General features: G+C 38.7%; 1 protein-coding gene across 4 annotated transcripts; it reads left to right on the forward strand.

Moving 5' to 3' along the window:
* The first annotated feature begins 1858 nt into the window (after nt 1-1858).
* LOC140074660 (putative methyltransferase DDB_G0268948) lies at nt 1859-18056 on the forward strand. 4 transcript variants are annotated; one of them, XM_072119717.1, is made up of 7 exons: nt 1859-1951; nt 6462-6605; nt 8157-8320; nt 8415-8628; nt 10173-10288; nt 13417-13554; nt 17931-18056. In XM_072119717.1, the coding sequence occupies exons 2-7, from the start codon at nt 6495-6497 to the stop codon at nt 18016-18018; spliced, it is 831 nt and encodes a 276-aa protein (XP_071975818.1). In that variant the 5' UTR covers nt 1859-1951; nt 6462-6494; the 3' UTR covers nt 18019-18056. The 4 variants fall into 4 exon arrangements, with proteins under 4 accessions (XP_071975818.1, XP_071975821.1, XP_071975819.1 ...); XM_072119720.1 differs by having other exon boundaries at nt 8415-8616; XM_072119718.1 differs by lacking the exon at nt 1859-1951 and adding an exon at nt 4415-4505.
* Nucleotides 18057-18407: the final 351 nt, after the last annotated feature.

Genomic DNA, 18407 nt, shown 5'->3' on the forward strand with positions numbered 1-18407 from the left:
ATGGTGTTTTTAGTGGATACAATTTTAACCTAAATTATGACAATTTTATATTAATATTTTTGTTGATTAAACATTTTCGTGATATATTTTGTGAATATTTGAAACTTTTAAATATTAACATGTACTCATACACCGAGCTTGCATCTGGAATTTCAGTCCTACACTAAATCACATATAAAACTATTGGACAGACTTCCTGGCCCCTGTGATTCTAGGTGTCACAGAACTGAAGATATGGAGATAACCACAATTTGTTGTAAGAATTTATATTTCTATGTGCAGCTCTCCCTTCCCGACTATATATTTAATGGACATCTACTGATTTATACTTTAGAAAGCAGCATCCCTGAATGAAATCCACTTTGAATCTGGTCTTGTAATAGTTTTTCTATAAAATATGTGGTGCAAAGGGGACTCAGTTCATTAGGTATGTATCAGATATTAGGTTTCCTTCATCTTTGGATATCTCCAGTTCTGCGGCACCTAGAAACACAGCGGCACAAGTATAAAACCGTTCTCTGCTTGGCCTTTTGTTTTTCTTTGTTTATTATGTGACGTATGTGGCATTTAGAAATGATTGCACCTAAAACAGTTTGCCTTACACCGTTCGCCATTGACTAGTTTTCTGCAGTGTTCTCTGGGTTATCGCCTGATGCAACAAAAAGTAGCAAAAATGCTGCAAATCGTGGTGCAAATCTACAGCTACCCCCTACCAGGCAGAGAAATTAGCTTATAGGGGTTATCCCCTTTCCTAGTTAGGCCCTATCTACGAAGTTACCCCATCGGACCCCTCGTTTACGTGATCTGTGGATATCTCATCACTGAGAACCCCACCGATCAGCAGGTTTTGGCCTATCGTGGGAAAACCCCTTTAAAACTGATTGTAATTTTTGGAGACTCTTTTTTTTTAAGTTGCCGATTTACTAAAGCCTAAGGCTACATTCACATGAACGCATGAGGTACGTATATACAGTGTATATACCTCTCCCATACACCTCTATGGCCTTACGGCTCTGTACAGGAGTGGTACGGTGCCGTACACATGTGGCACCATACCGTTTTTGTAGCCCGTAGAAACATAAGACATGTCCTATCTTTCTACGGAATATGGCGCCTAGTGCTGTATATTCCTATGGAGAGAGGCAGGGGTGAGCAGCGCTACTACGGTACGGCAGGTATACATCATGTGCATGTAGCCTAAAAGTCACATGTATCAAAAATGAAATTCCACTAAGATACACCTGCCTAACTTATATCACATGTACCCTATTCTCTTCTTTAATATCCAGAACTAAGTTTGTAGGTACCTTGGTTCATAAAATTTCTTCTGAAGTTTATCCCCTCCAACCTTTAAGCTGAAGGCAGAATGGAGAAGGAGCTGCAGGAAAGACCCAGCTGGCAGTTTGTAGAAGTACATGCACACTGCATATGTAGATGGATGTGGGCAAGGGAGCAGATTCTGTTAAAAGTTTATTCAATTTTACTACTTTGAAAAAAAATGATCAAAAAATCATATTTTCTTCACATCTGTAGTAATTTGTCAAATGGCTAATTCTAAACAGAAAATACATTTAATTATGGCCTACTTGCAATTGACCCTAAGGTGTCAATTTTCAGGGGATTGCTTGGAGTCCACAAAAAACATGGTGAAGAAATGTATAAACTAATTAAAACTGTAGTACTTACCTATGACATTGCCTGCAGTACCTGCCTCACTGCTCCTCTACCCCTCCACCACCACCGATGTTTATTGAGCTGATTCATAAAGATGACTCCATGATCCCGAAAGGCAAAACCCATTAAATATGTACAAATGTGCTTATTGCTTAACTGTTCTACGTAATGTAAGGTGTGGTACCTAGAGATGAACTAGGGCCAAGGATATGTCCTTAAAAACCTTGTCAATCTGGGAAGCACAGAACCAGGAAAATCCTGAAAAGCAAATGAGAAGGTAGGAAGACTTTATAATCACTTGTAAGCTCAGTCATTTATTTTACATTTGGGGTTTAATCTTTATGGAGATATGTATGAACCTTCCCCTTTCTATGTTCATTTTGCACTAATAATTATGAGACATGTATGTATTTATGGAGTATAGAAAAACGTACATATTCTATGAATGGTAGTTTAAAATAATTCTAATTTATAAAGGCTTATCAATTTTACATGCTCCCTAAAAGACCAATTTTGCTGCCGTCTATGAAAAGATTTTACTCTACACAGGGTAACACCCTGTAAAACATGGAGGGGCTCTCGTAATGCCCACGGGGCCCTTCTGGCTTATAAGCATAATTTTAAAAGTTGATTTTAGAAGGAGGGAAGCCGTGGATATAAGATTACCTTAATAACAGTGCCTGGATCTATAAGTAAGTGTCCCTGGTTTACCATGATGGATTTTGATAGATTCTTTTAAGACATTTTGCCCATTTGCTTTACCCATTTACATACCTGAGCATAAATGTCTCTTTTCCCTGTCTTAGGAGCTTACAAACAGTGAAATCAAAAGTTCATTTATTTAGGTTACATGACACATTATGCATTATGGGTATCCAAGGTGGGTGTTGGATGACATTGATGTCACTAGAGGTAGTATAAAGAATAATATATTAATAAAGCAATATTCCAGGATACTTATTTAATGGTCTGCGACAGAATATTGTCAAAGATTGGTCAAAAAAATGTCTGAAATGCCACATTTAGACGCAAAAAGGGGCAGGTGAAACATAGTATTGGCCAGTTTTATGGTGTAAACTAGTCCATTTAATAGATGTTGTAGAGTATGACAGAATTACCTTCCAGCATCAGATACAGATATAACCCTGGTGACACAAGACTGTGTAGTTTCACGCTACATTGGTTTACTGTGCAACACTTTTGATAAATCTCCCCTCCTTTGTACATATGTGATAAAAGTATCTAACGCATGGACATTGGGCAAAAAGGAGCCTGGCAATGTGGTCTGGTGTTTTATAATTTTAAGGTTTTTATGAGTACATGGAAGCTTGCACATGATGTCATTCCTTTGCTGGTGTGCTATACACAATGGGGGTCATTTACTAAGGGCCCGATTCGGGTTTTCCCGACGTGTTACCCGAATATTTCCGATTGGCGCCGATTTTCCCTGAATTGCCCTGGGATTTTGGTGCACGCGATCAGTTTGTGGCGAATCGGTTTGTGGCATGCACGCAATGAAAATCGGGGGGGGCATGGCCGAACGATAACCCGACGGATTCGGAAAAACCGCCGCATTTAAAAAAAAAATTGGTCGCACGGGCCATACTCACATGCACCACGATGAAGACGATGAACTCCGGGGAACCTCAGCGGACTTCGGCGCAGCAGCGACACCTGGTGGACATCGGGCGCAGGATCTTCATGAATCGCCGGAAGACCTGAACGCTCATCGGAGAAGCCGCCGCTGGATCACGAATGGACCAGGTAAGTAAATCTGCCCCAATGTCCCTACATTAAACCTTATCTCAAACTTGCCTGCTATCTTAGTTATTCTTATCATCCAGTAGAGAGGATTGCTTCAAAGGGCTGTCCCTATCCACAGGATAGGGACTAACTTGCTGATCGGTGGTGGTCTCAGTTCTTCTCAAAAGTTGATATTAATCTTTTGAGGGGCGCAGTTACCAAAATGTTGTCATTTCTGGGGGTTTTCTATCATATGAGCCTTATTATGTCCCTTCTAATTAAATTGGTCCCAACAATTTTGTGTATTTTCAGGAAAATCTTAAAAATTGCACCTAACGTTTTAAGCCTCCTAACATCTTAAAAATCTCAAACATCTCAAAATCACCTGGTCATGTTAAGGCATTGCTAAGTTATGAAACGTATCTAGTATACATTTATATGCACTATGAATTCATTATGGCGTTAAATTACCAGCATTTGTGCCGTCTAAGGAAAAGGTGGTCCTTATGGGAAAGATCGCCATTTGCATTACCAGTGAAAATATTTTAGGTTAGTGGGCTGTTACCTATCACAGGATAGTTTACTCCCTTTCCCAGGAGGTGTGGGGAATATCAGAGTAGGTAGAACTTGAAGAACTCAATAAAGTAGAGACATGTTGTATTGTCTATGTTTTATATTGTTTTGTATTTTTTGCGCTGTCTCTAAATGGTTTTGTTTTGGATTTATATGTATTAAAAATCTTTAATTTAAAAAAAAACAAAAAACTTATAAGTGACATGTATCAGATTTTTAAAAAAGGGCTGTCAGGAAGGTTCATATCGGCCTAGTCATGAATGGGTTAAGCATACCAAACTAACCCCCACGGCAAAAACATCATCTAATCATGTAAAATCCTACTCACTATTTAACTGCAGGAGTTGGAAAGTCAAGTTATAGCCATATTCCCCTGGCAGTGAGCCAAGCCCTGGGGCATACAGCTTGTTCAGTTCCAGTTCTTGTTCCATTGAGCAGTAAGCGGCTGCAGACAGCACTAGTCCTGAGAAAGACATCCAAAGTGAACGACATGGGTACATCAGTGTAACAAAGAGGTATTTCCAAGGAAATAACTTATGGCCAGGGCAGGAGACCAATTCATTTTATGCCCCATTTCACATACTAAGAACCTCATTACAACCAGGAGGGTATAAGCTCTGCTTTCTAGAATTCCTTCTTTAATCTAAAGAACGTTGCTGAACTTTAGATCTTTAATCTAATTTAAACCACAGATGCTCATCTCTATGATGACATGCCTGTGTATTGACACATATGTTTGTGTATGTGACATACATGTATACATATTCATAGAGGTTTTATGTATTTATATACATCTATCTGTATCTTTCTCCCTTCATTTGTGTAGTAAATATTGTCAATATTTTCTTACCCAGTGGTTTGTCTCATGTATATTTAATTGATCACGAGAACCCTGACATTTGAGTTGTATCCCCCTCTATGTGTATTCATGTATGTATCTGATTTGATTGCATTGTGTCCTGTCTTGGGTCATAAAAAGGGTTTGACTCCGTAATGCGTGATCTTAATGGGAACCTGTCACTAGTAAACTACTAGACTCATCAGGTAGAATATGAAATGTCCTTTTTAGATTTCTCTTTATTATGTGAAGTATCACATGTTTTAATATACAAAGAATGTACCCCAAAGTTAGGCAAATATCCCATTTTCACATGAGGTAATTCAAGTTTAGTGGTTGCAGAGGGGGTGTCATTAGCCTGTATCTTTGTATCTATGTATCTATTCTATAGTACTTAGACACACATATCAAAACAAAATGAGTGTTTAAAGATAAGAATCTCATCTTTCAGATCAGCCTTATGGATGTGTGTGCAACAGACCTGGACATACAGGCAATTAAAAATAGGCAGACACTGGATCTTTGTCTGCTTGCATTTCCAACTATGTCTTATGTATGTCTGTATCTCTCTGGTTACACATTAGTTCATAAAGCCATAAGCCTAATGTGAAGCAAAATATGTGATCCTTATCTTTAATACAACACAAAAAGCTTGTTTCTAGTTACTATAAAACAAAAGGTAGGGGCCACCCCTGCAACCACTAAATTTGACTCATATCATTTGAAAATGAGGTGAAAAGAGTCATATTTATCTGACTTTAGGGGTATTTTTTATAGGTAAGTGGGTGATATTTAGCATAAAAGGAATTCTAGAAAGGACATTTCATACCCTACTTGAGGGGGCTAGTAGTCTAGTAGGGTAAAACTTGGTGACAGGTTCTCTTGATGGAATTTAATATAGCACTTCTGAACCATTTCAGAAAGTACGACAAGTCTGTTTGTTACCAGTTTCTGACCCCAATAACAGCTATCTCTGCAGTCATCTCAGGCAAAAAGTGACCCATCTCCGGTCAAAGTTATTATTTATAAGATACAAGAGGGAATATTAAAACATTTTTTTCATACCCCACCAGAAGGAGCTGGCAGTTTCATGGTCTAAAAAATAGGGAAAGGCTCCCATTAAACATGATTAGATGATGTGTTTGCTGTGAGGGACAGTTTGTAGTGTCTAAATGTCCTGACAGATTGGGGCTTTTTTACTAAGGGTCCACAGCTGCACTTTCCTCAGATTTTCCAGCGTTTTCTAGATTTGCGCCGCTGTGACAGGTATTTCACAGGGGATGGTGTCTCAAGATCAAGCACTTGCATACACCAGGAAGAATAAGGTGAACTCCGGCGGACCTGAGTGGGGAAGCGACACATGCAGGATATCAGGCGCACAATCTTAGTGAATCGCGGCGGAGTACATTCCGGTCGGTCAATGCACTTTGAGGAAACGCGTCAGGACAGGTAAGTAAATGTGCCCCATTATCTCAAAATATGCACCAACTTTACTATCCAGCATCACAAATTGCTAAACCTGCTGAACTTTTTTTTGCAAATGTTTCATCATTATTTAAAGAGCGGTGGAAGGTTTGTCCAAGTTTAGTCTAAAAATATATGAATTACATTTGCCTTATTGTTTCTATTCCAGATTTTTACATTAAAACTTCCAACAAAAGTCATCATGGCGGTCCAAATGTTTAGGAAGATGCCATTTTCTTTAGTATATCAAAAGTATATGCTACCTGTCTCCACTGAAGTCTTCAATACAGTTTTATCGTATGTAAAGGATAAAGTAAGTGAAATAAAATACTATGCTTCTGTTAGCACTATGCCAGCTACAAATACAATGCTAAAAGAGAACCCATTACCGAGACCTAGAAAACCATGAGGAAGTGATACAGAAAGTTTATTGGGAAAATTGTATAGAAATATTGTATTTGTTGAAAGTGAAAAACCTCTTTAAAGAGGACCTGTCACCCTCAAAAACGGCAATAGGAGATGCTTACTAAAGCTCCAAAAATGCTAACAAACACTGCTGCGGTCCGGCGTATTCAAGAGGGGGCGGGATTAGAAGCGGTGACTGCCGCATGACCCGCAGTCATCGCTGTCCTATGGAGTGAGCGAGGCGGTCCAGGGAAGAGGCAGCGCCTCGGATCGTCCCCTCATGAATACGTGCAGCAGTATTTGTGAGCGTTATCTGAGGTTTCCGATAACGCTAGCAGTGTAACACTGATCCATCTGTTTTAGCACTAGGTGTTTTTTTTACTTTAGTAAAACAGCATTTAGTCCTGTTTTTGAGGGTGACAGGTCCTCTTTAAATCTCTCAGTCTCTGATTAGCTCACCAGGAAAAGCAGTGTCCTAATGGAGGGGGTCAACTTTGATTACCATAGTCAACAGTGACTATAGCATGGTCAAATGGTTAAGTCAAGCTCAAATCCAACAGTTGAGCAAATGAAAGCTTTAAAAACAAGAGATGTTCAGCTTATTCTTACAGGAAAAACCTTCAGTGAAATACTTGTCTCCCTCTACAGTGATACCAAGATCTCTTGCTGCAAAATAAGAACCTGGTCACTATAGACTAGACTGCAATAACTATCTTAAAAAGACCATTGATGGTCATTAAAGGATATCTAGCGGCAAATTGAAGCATGATAAACCAATAACACTTACTCATAGATCCTGGAAATCTGACTGTGGTAATCTTCTTATATTTGCAATCCTAGCCTTTCATCTAAAAGCAACTTTTAAAATTAGGTTCTGGGGCATGTTAGCAGAGCCCCTCTGTACTCTGTCTTTACAGACTGTTACACTGTGTCACCATCCCCCTACTCCCGCAGCCGTTCACTTTAATTATGTTATAGTGTATTTAATTATGTATTTTAAAGTTTAGCAGATAAGTCACCTGGTATTAATGAAGGCAGACCCAATGATTGGTCCTCTGGAACTTTCCTGAGGCTGAGTCCTAAAATCTATAAGTATAGGCTCTGGGTCTTTCTAGTTTCTACTAGAAGTAGAGGAGAAAACACTGATGCAGCAGAAGTGACATGACTCCCAAATATATTTCCTGGCCCAGCTGACATTGCAGCAATGCTTAAGACAACTTTGACCTCTGCACCAAAGGAAGATGATTTGTACCCTTGGCATACATTGCTTTTACATGGCATCAGTGTGGAAAGTTGCACAGCCTGTTACTCAACCAAATGTATAAAGTAGCCAAATGTCACAAAACAAATAATAGTATATGACTTCCGTTTACTAATATTTTATATTTCATTTTATAAACATAATGTACCTATGTGATAGGAATTTAAGGTTTAAAGTGTTTTCTGCCTTTATATATAGACAAATGGGCGGCCTCTTGATATGGCGTTGGATGTTGGCTGTGGGACAGGACGTTACACTGTTCCTCTAGCTCCTCACTTCAAGAAGGTCCTAGGAATAGACATCAGTGAATCTCAAATAAATGTGGCTAAACAGAACACCTTAGAAAGGAATGTGTCATACATGTGAGTCTTTATTACATTGGATTTACCAATACTAATAATATGAGGGAGGATTACTTCACACTCATCATACTGGTATTTATATCTCTGTGTATAGGGTGGCTCCGGCTGAGAAGTTACCCATAAACGATGACTCTGTGGACCTGGTGAATGCCAGTCTTGCTGCTCATTGGTTCCCAGTAGATGAATTTGTCAATGAAGCGGTCCGTGTCCTGAAGAAAAATGGATGCTTGGCTGCACATGCTTTTTATCCAGCCAATGAAATTGAATACAAGAATCTGTCACATGACTTGAACGAAGTAATGTCAAAGGTAGTATGCTAATGAAGATAAGCAATAATGCAACAATGCATATAACCCCTTTCATGTGGATATAAAACATTGGTTTAAAAAATACAGTTTCTGTTGGGCTTTGCAGAAAAGATACCAAATTAGTGCAAAAAAGGTGTAAGGTTATAAATGCTTAATCCAAATTATCAGGCAGGAGAAGAACCCTAAACCTTGAAAAAGATTGTGGGGCACATTTACTTACCCATCTGATGGAGTTCACTGAAAGCGCATTGCCTGACGATAATGCACTCTGCATATCCTGCATGTGTCGCTTCCCCGCTCTGGTCACCTTCTTCTTCCTGGTGCCTGTAAGTACATTGGATTGCAACACAATTTGAAAGTCAAATCCTGCGCTCAGTCCGAATCAGTCGGACCATCCGACAGCACAACCCCCAATTTGTGTCGCATGGCAGCTGCACCAAAAACCAATCATGTTTGACACAATCCCAACGCAGACACCTGTTTAATACCTTTCCAAGTCATGCAAATCTTGAAAAAGGTGCAAAGTCTGACGAAAAAGCGATCCGCGACTGTTAGTAAATAAGCCCCTATGTATGCAGAATATGAAATGAAAAATCTAACAGATATTGAAGTAATAATTAAGACAATAAATCAGCAAAAAAAAATTCTAATGACCCATCCCAGGACAGGATTGGACATGGAAACCTTAAAGGGAACCTACCACTGCTGATGGTAGGTATTAGATGTAAACACCGGGCACAAGCTCAGGGTGAGCTGGTGCCAGAGCTTACCTTTGCTAGTGTTTTAAACCGCTATTTCGCGGTTTAAACACATTTTGATGAACAGCCCTGAGGTAGCTTTGGCGCTGCGCGCAGCCTTGTGCGCGCACACCTCCATAGGAAGTGCCAGAGGCGTCACACGCGCATGGCCGCGCACAGCGCCGTAGCTTCCTCAGGGCTGTTCATCAAAATGTGTTTAAACCGCGATATAGCGGTTTAAAACACTAGCAAAGGTGTTTACATCTAATACATACCATCAGCAGTGGTAGGTTTCCTTTAAAGAAAATCTACCGCCAGGATCAAGCATTGTAAACCATGCACACTGACATACTGGTGTGTGCTCCCTCAGGCAGGATCACTCTTCTTTTAGCTTCTTTTACCCAGGTTTTTACAGAAAAAATTATGCAAATGAACCGGAGGGGCTGTGGGCTACATAGCTTTTAATGGAGCCCGGAGCCCTTAAGACTAATTTGAATAATTTTTAAAGCCTTTTTTGCTAAGAACAAGTTTAAAAGAAGCTAAAGAAGAGTCGATCCTGCCAGAGGCAGAACATGCCAGTATGGCAGTGTCCTTAGTTTACAATCCTTCATCCTTGTAGCTTGGTTGTTGTAAGAAGCCTTTGGTATAATTAACATTTAAGTATTCAATAGTTTATTTGATCAAATGAAAAATTACCAGACAAAAGTTTCTTTGGTCCACCAGGGGACCAAATTATATGTGCATGTGCAGATGTAAATGCAATCTTTGTTATCATATTTTTCTTTATTTTTTCCCTTTATTTTGTAGGTGTGGGATACTTTATTTCAGTATGTTGAACCATCAAATTTAACACGTGAGGTAGATCACATGCTCTCCCAGTACCAAGATATATATGAGGCCATTCCATTAAAAGACAAGAAGTGGTAAGGTTTCATATTCAGTGTATGATTCCCAATTTATTCCCACAATGTATTGCTCTATAGTAACAGAAAAGACACAGGAGGTTGGGGACACATGAGAAGTAAATGGATTGTTGAATATGTCAGTTATTGCTATCAAAGAACTACCCCATCTCAAGAGAAATCTTATCTATAAGCTTGGTTTGTCCCCTACTGAATTCTGAAAGCAGAATTGTATTAGGATTGTTTCACAATGAGGTTTTTTTGGTAGAACCATTCCATTCAGGGCCGATTATGGGTGATAGAGGCCCCTGAGCGAAAAAACTGGTTGGGGGGGGGGGGGGCGGTGGGGGGTTCGGGGCAATAATTAATTCCTTTCCTTATAAAAGGTAAATACTTTATAAAGTAAAAATAATAGTTTTAAAGCCTCCTACGGAGATCCTGAATAACAGTATTGCCCCAAAACCGATACTGAATGAGGGTACGTCCACATGTTCAGTTTTTTATGCAGTTTTGGAAGCCAAAAACAGTTGAGGATCATAACGAATGAGAACATATCAAAGAGAGCAGCTGCTCCTCCTCGTTTATTTCACTCAACTCCTAGTTTAGACATCATAAAACTTATATGAAACACTGAAACACAGCTACTATAATACTAATACTAATAATACACATGAAAACTACTGCAGTACATCATAACACACACCTCAATACATATCTCAGCTGCTGCAGAACGTCATAATACACACCCAAGCTTAAGCGCAACAGCATAATACACACCTTACTACATTCTTACACTAGAGTGGTTGCTCTGTGAATAACAGATCATGCAGTACCCTGTGTCATGAACCAACCACCGTGCTGAGGATGAGACTCCTAGCATCATAGTGATATTTCATCCTTGGAGTCCTTGCTTCCCGATGAAGCAGCAGCCCCATATTGTAGCCACGATTACAGTGTCTGCGCTGCTGTTTTGCAGCACCATTATACATCACTATGATGCGCCCCTAGGAGTATGGTAGCTACGTGACACAATAATTCACAGACCAATTATGCTAGTGTGAAAGTGTCCTTAAACAGTAACAGTATAATGTATAAGGTGTATCCATATCTCATACACACACTGTGAAAAACTTGGATTTATGATTTGCCCTGTAGCATGTGAATTTTCTGTTGTGGATCTCGGTCCAGAAATCAATTTTTGCTGCTAAATTGTGGAATAAATTGAATCAGAAATCAGCAGATTTTTGCTGTTTTCTGATGCTTGTGGAATGGCTGTCAAATTATCATTTCAATGTCAATTCCACATTCCATTCTGTAGCCCTAGGCCGGATTCCCGTGCTGTGTTTGAATTGCAATTACAAACTCACTCTCACGCTAGCATGATGGGTCTGGTCGGTAAACACATTTGTGGATAGCAACCAAATATGGCATGGTTTTTGTTTTAGCATTTTTGGGAGTGTAAATTCTTTTAGATGTTGTCTATTGTGGCATATATAAATCTGCCCATTTTCTATTATTTTTAAATACCTATTTTTGATGTGAGTTTTATGTAAAAATTTATGTTTTCATGCCATTTTTAATGTACATTTTGTTTTATAATTTGTGTTTTTCACAAAGTTATATGAGGGTGGTACAGGCTGTCAACTGTTAATCAAGGAAAATGCAATAGCTTGATTGTCTGCTTTCAAAACATATACCGTACATACTCGAGTATAAGCCCAGTTTATCAGCACAAAAATGTGCTGAAAACCACGAACTTGGCCTATACTCAAGTAAAAATAAAAAACACACTAAAAAAAAAAGGAAAAAACACCTTTCCGGCGGCCCCCTCGGGTCTTCTGTGCGATCCTTCGGTCAGCGGCAGGCCCGTGCCACGTCAAAGGCACTGAAGTCATCCGCCGCCGTTCCAATAGTATTGTGTGTGTGCTGGCAGTTTTAATGATATGATGATTTATTCATGTGAACATATGACTATGATTAGAGATGGGTGAATCGATTCGAATGAAGTGGAATGTGTTTTGAATTTCAGGAAAACTTCGGTTTGGCACGAATCCAAAGTTTTACAGTGATTTGTGGGAACAATTTTTTTTCCCCCTTTATTAGCACAATGGCCATGAGCACAACGTGTTAAATGGGGCAGAGAACTCTGGAAAGAAGAAAGGAAGACCCTTGATCACATGTGCACAATCAGCAACCGGCAGGCTTATGTGATGTCACAGCCCTATAAAAACAGGCCGCCATTTGCAATCCCGTCATTTCAAACTACAGGTGCTGTCTCTAGCTTCTAGCTGCTTGTACTCAGTAGCTCATGGAGTGATTTTTGCTTAAAGTCCAGGGTGTCCGTTTTGGGAGATCTGTATACCCCAAATTCCAATTCTTTTTTTTTTTGGCAAAGTAGACATCAAGAAATCCATGTCAAATCCACATAGTTGGTGGAGTGATTTTTTTTCTCAAAGTCCAGGGTGTCCGTTTTTAGGGTTCTGTATTCCCAAAATTTCTATTATTTTTTTGTTGCTTAAGTAGATATCAAGAAATCTGTGTAATAAATGGGTTAAAACGGGGTTAAATCAATCCAACTATTGACAATGTGCGATTTGCACGTTGTAGTAGATGGTGTGGAAAATCCCCAGTATGACAGTATATGATAGGACCAGGACAACCCTAGAAATGATATAAATATAAATAAACAGTACAAATCATAAACATGGTGGGTATCGCCACGGCCAAAAGTGTCCAATCTATTACACTGTAATAACAGTTTTTCCACTTTTTCGCCATTTTGCAACATATAAAAAATGTTTATGAAAAGTGATCAAAGGGTTGTACAGTCCTCATTGAAAACGTCATCTGAAAACGCAAAAAATGACACCCCCCACAGCTCCGTACACTGAAGTATGAAAAATCTGTTAGCGCCAGAAGATGGCAAAATGAGGATTTCTTTTTTTGGCCAAGAAGTTTTAATTTAATTTAAAAAGGGGCCTTGGCATTAAGCAGATTCAGAAATGTAATAATTTTTCTACAAATCTAAACCAAAAACTGGCATTAATTTGCATACCCCAATTTGGTTTCATCATTGTTAATAAATGTTAATTAAAATATCCCTTTTTGTATTTTTCCCATATCAAAAGCAAATATTATTTTTCTTCCAGGATCACGGATATACGAGTCAAAATTCCAATGTCAGTTTCTGACATTATCGGATACATCCAGTCAGTATGTATGTTTCAGATGTTCTTACAGAAAGATGTTACAGGAGCAGAAGAATTTCTTATACAGACTGAGAAAAGGTGCATATATTTAATATTTATATATATATTTTAATATGAAATATGCAAAGGATTAAAATACAGAAATCAAAATAGAATAAAATAAAGGATTTTGCAATTTTAAAGGGAACCTGTCAGCAGAAATTGACCTAATAAAAGACTACCAGTATGTTGTCACATGGATTTACATCTCCCAGGTCACGTTTCTTTTATGACCCCGTGTGGGGGCCTCATTTAGAAAATCATCTTTTTAGTGATTTGTAAATTGATTGTATGAAGTTAAGAAGGCTTAGAATTTAATAAAGATCAAACAACACAGTAGATATGCTTTTACCAAAATCATTCTTAATTCCAAAAATGATTAGTGCAGGTTACTGTAGCAAATTAACACCCCTAGTGTGAACAGTAGCTTATTTTTCATTAATTCCCTGCTTGATTTGTACCAAACATGTCACTCTCCCGCAGCTCTACTTGGGTTCATAAACAGTTAATCCTCTTTTACTGACAGGCTCTCCATCAACTCATATCACTTCTTTGCTCTTCTGTTTGGTCTGGAGGTCAGATAAATCACCTACACGCATTTTGTTGTGTACCTCTTAGAGACCCAGTTTGTAGTAAGGTGTCTAGGTTCCATCTCATTTCTGATCCCTGTATTCTGGTATCCTACCTTCCCACCTGTTTTCAGACTTTTCTCCTGACTTGTGATATTGTACTGTTTGCCCTCTTTGATGTTACCAGCTGGAAGGGAATTAGCCTGAAGGCCCACTGTCTCTGTCTGTGTCTTTAGTCTATTCCCAGACCCTACATTACAAATAGATTTCTTTGACCTATTTCCAGGTGCGTAACTAGGAAAGACAGGGCCCCATAGCAGACTTCTGAATGGGGCCCCTACCCCCTCTGAAAATGTACATATTTGTAAGTTCGCACATTTATACACATTTATGGACTGATATATTTATACACTGTTCGTACATACATACATCTACACAGATATGTCCCAGTAGATGCTTTCCCCTCACCCTCCCCCGACATTTCTGCTGATTCATGCTCTGTACTGTGGGAGATGTGCTCTGTTATATACTTATTGTGCTGTAAGATATGCCAAATAATGGGCCACATTTAGCAAAAACATTGCACAATTTGCTGTTTGCCTGTGTACTGTGCAGGGTGGGCCACATTCACGTATTGTGTTGCATGTTCTTCATAAATCTGGCGCCCCCTGCACTGCTCCAACAGAGTGCACAATTTTTTGGTGCACTTTGTTCATGTTGCAGAATTGTGGCACAGAAGGAATTGATCCGACTAAGCACTAACACTCCCCTTTTGGTGCATATTTTTTCCGTCTTGTCGGACACAGTGCAGCCGGAACATATAACTGCACTTTATAACTACATGTGCAAGTGGTTTGCACATTTATTAAATACAAACACTTTAATAAATGTGGGTCAATATATCAACTTAGATGCTAGTGCCCCCTGACACTGCAGGCCCCATAACAACTGCTATGGCTGCTACCACTGTATTTGCGTCTCTGACTATTTCTCCTTTCCTTCTTACTGCATATAGCAGTGTGTCTCAATAAACTTTGCCTTCATCCTCAGATGGACAGCAGACACCAGAAGTTGCTAAATTTACTAGAGACTTAACTGCTAACAGACACCAGTTTTATAGAATTTTCTTCTTACTGAGCTGAACTATAAAGTGAAATATTTTCCATGTATGTAGAAAAAAAAGACAGAGATAAGAATAAAAATAATAGAAAAGAGAAAAATTTATCTTTAATAAAATATGTTACAATTAACATTTTACAAGTTTAATAAAGGGCCACACAGTTCCATTGTTAGGAAATGCATTAATCAATACTTTTATAGGAATAGTTGCAATTACTGGACAGTTTATACATGGAGAAAAAAAATTATCTGACAATCAAGCTCATTAACAAAAAAATGTAAGATTTGTTGGTAGCATACCAATCTATGAATTGTAGAGTCCTTACTGCCTGCCATAAAAAGATAAAAAGAGTCCTTACTGCCTCTTTAATACAATATCATATAAACAATAACCTAAATATTTATAGAATATTACATGTACTATAAACAGTCATATTTGTCACAATATTAAGATATAAAATCATACAAGACAATGATGTCTGTGGAATACAAATTGTTCATCCAGCAGACTTTGTATGAAAAACCAGAAGTACTAGTAACACAACTTAGAACTAACTAACATCTCATATAAATCAGGGGTGATTATGTAATATGACATCATGTAATCATGTTGTCAATAGTGATAGGAAGGAACATTTGCACATTTTCAGTCAGTGACAGGTTCCTATACAGCCCTAATACCTGACTGACGCCCTTCTTTTAGCTTAAAATTGTTTTGCTTTCATCCACGTAAATCACCTTTTATCTTAAATTCCCTGGCATCAACGGCCCCTCCCATCGAGCGGCCCCTAACATCTTCTCCTCCCCGTGAACCACAGGAAAAAGGAAAACGAAACTCCGCACCGGTGTAGGATAAAATATATATGTCTTCTTTTGCAAAGTACCTTTATTTATAATACATCCATTTAAAACACAGCAAGTATAATCCCAATAAGTGCAGTCGGGAAACGCAAAGGCTATGTGTTTCTGGTGCGCAATGCACCCTTAGTCAAGCCATCATTGCCCGTTAGGTCGTATTGAGATCTTCCTGTTAGGTAGTCATATATCCAGTTAGTGATGGACGGGTCGATTTTCTAAGAATGTCACCGTCCACACTGAGGTCTTCTTTCTAGGAAATAATGTTAAAAAAGAGCCTTAGAGAACTTTCCACATATCCAACAAGGATTTTATTGATGGATCTATCAACTCCTGAGAGAGCATATGAGCAAATAGAAGTTGATTGAGATGTTTACCACCCATCAGGTGGCCTTAATTTGTTGGCCAGTTAGAATTCCTTGCCAGTCTACTCCACTCCATCATTTTGATGGAGGATTCTTTAAGCCTTCTTTGGAGTTTTCTAGTGTTTTATGGACATCTGCATTCTTTGATCTTTTGACCCTTGCTTGTCTTTTGTCCACCTATTTGTTTCTTGAGTATGAAGTAAGGTTTTGAACCTCACTTGTACGACAATTCTTCTGTGTCTATTATGTTTTTGTTTCTGTGTTTTTACTTAGTTCAAGAAGGGAGTGTAGACCAGTTGTCACTGATTTGGGTAGAATAAGAAGTAGGTAGCGACAGCTGGGTGGATCTTGCCTTAGGGCTAACTGTGCGTTCCTTTTTCCATCTTATTGTTCATTCTCAAACAGCAGCATTACATATGAATTGCCAGATTAGTTAATATTGGTAGATAATTATTTATTCTCTAGTGCAAGTGAAATGTCAAAAAGTGTTCGCACAACATTATGGCACGAGCCCAACATCCATCTGCAGGTATTCTAATGACTGTCTCACGTCACCCCTCTCAAAAAACTATTATGTCCTAGAGTAGAATGGTAAAGAAGGCTGTAATGGGGTCTATTCTCTTTAGCATCCTGCTTTTATCTCAGATAATGTAATAGCCGGAGATCACATGGACATTGTTATGAAGGGACCTTCAGAGGAAACATTGATATTTTGACCCCTTTAGACTTTATTCCAAGTACAATAATAGATCAGTGTTACATTGATTTGTTAGCGGTTCTGTGTTGGGTCCAGGTTTGGGTACCCAAGCTGAACCCAGATCCTGAACCACACCAACGATAACACCTTCAATTTGAATGCAGTCGGCAAAGTCCCCAAAGGCATTAAAATTGATTAACCACATTTTGGGGAGAATTGACACTACCAATGACGTAATGTTCGTTAGTACTCACACGCATATGCCGTATTGATGTCTGCACTAATTGTGGGCATTACTGTTGGTGGCTTGAGACGGAACTTCTGATGAGAGTTCAGGGTTCGGTCCAGGGTCCGTAACCCCCAAATATCATCATGAACCTGAACTTTGCGGTTCAAATCTTCTAATCACTACAAGCTAAATGTTGCTTGTATTTCCAAAGCACCCTGTGTGGCCTTAATGCCCTGCCATGACTAGAAGCGCCTAGTAACCTGTCATCCAACAACACAACTGAAACTTCATTTGTGGCAAATGCAAATGAAGCTATCAAAAGTAGATCTTGATGATTTGTGTCTCCAATGGATTCATCATGGCAGAACATTCTTCAAAGACCCATTACTATTTAAAGTTTATATCATTTGCATATTTTTAACATGACAAATGGTCTTGGGGTTTCCATAATTCCATGACTATATCGTTTTAGTGTTGTAACTTAAATGTTAAGGAGAGTATTGTATAATGGTATAAAACTTATATATGCAAATATAAAGAGGCATATGACAACATTTTTATGATGTTCCTTATCGTTACAGATTCCGGGACATCCTTGGAGAAGAGGCTGATTCTGCTCTGTTGAATGTATATTCAAAGCATTACTGTGTCCTTGCTTGCAAACATTAAAATAGAGAAGCACTGCAGATAAAATATGTGACAACATCTTGGAGGCTATAAATATAGTATTTTTTTTTTGTTGTTGAAGCAACAATAGAAATAGAAGTGGCACTATTACCAGTCCTGGTTAGAGATCCCATCTATGCAATAGAGTGTGTGTTCACATAACAAAACGGGAGCGTGACTCAAATGCTCTAACTTATAACAGCAACCAAATATTCAAGTCAATCAATATTGATTCAGTAGAGGGAAAGGTAAAAGAGTTGAGATAAAAGAGAAAGTCGACACTCACCATCAGTAAATTTAAAACTTCTTTTCCTTTATTTCATGAAAAGAAATATATACGACAATCACAGGAAGAGGGTATTTATTAGCAGGGAACACATTAGCAGGGACGA

The sequence above is a fragment of the Engystomops pustulosus genome, chromosome 8, assembly GCF_040894005.1.
Source record: "Engystomops pustulosus chromosome 8, aEngPut4.maternal, whole genome shotgun sequence".
NCBI lineage: Eukaryota > Metazoa > Chordata > Amphibia > Anura > Leptodactylidae > Engystomops > Engystomops pustulosus.

Coding starts and splice junctions, on each gene's coding strand:
- LOC140074660 (XM_072119717.1), top strand. CDS start 6,495: ATGGCGGTCCAAATGTTTAGGAAGATGCCATTTTCTTTAGTATATCAA. Junction 10,289..13,416: donor CCATTAAAAGACAAGAAGTG/GTAAGGTTTCAT, acceptor TTTTTCTTCCAG/GATCACGGATATACGAGTCA. Junction 13,555..17,930: donor CTTATACAGACTGAGAAAAG/GTGCATATATTT, acceptor TTATCGTTACAG/ATTCCGGGACATCCTTGGAG.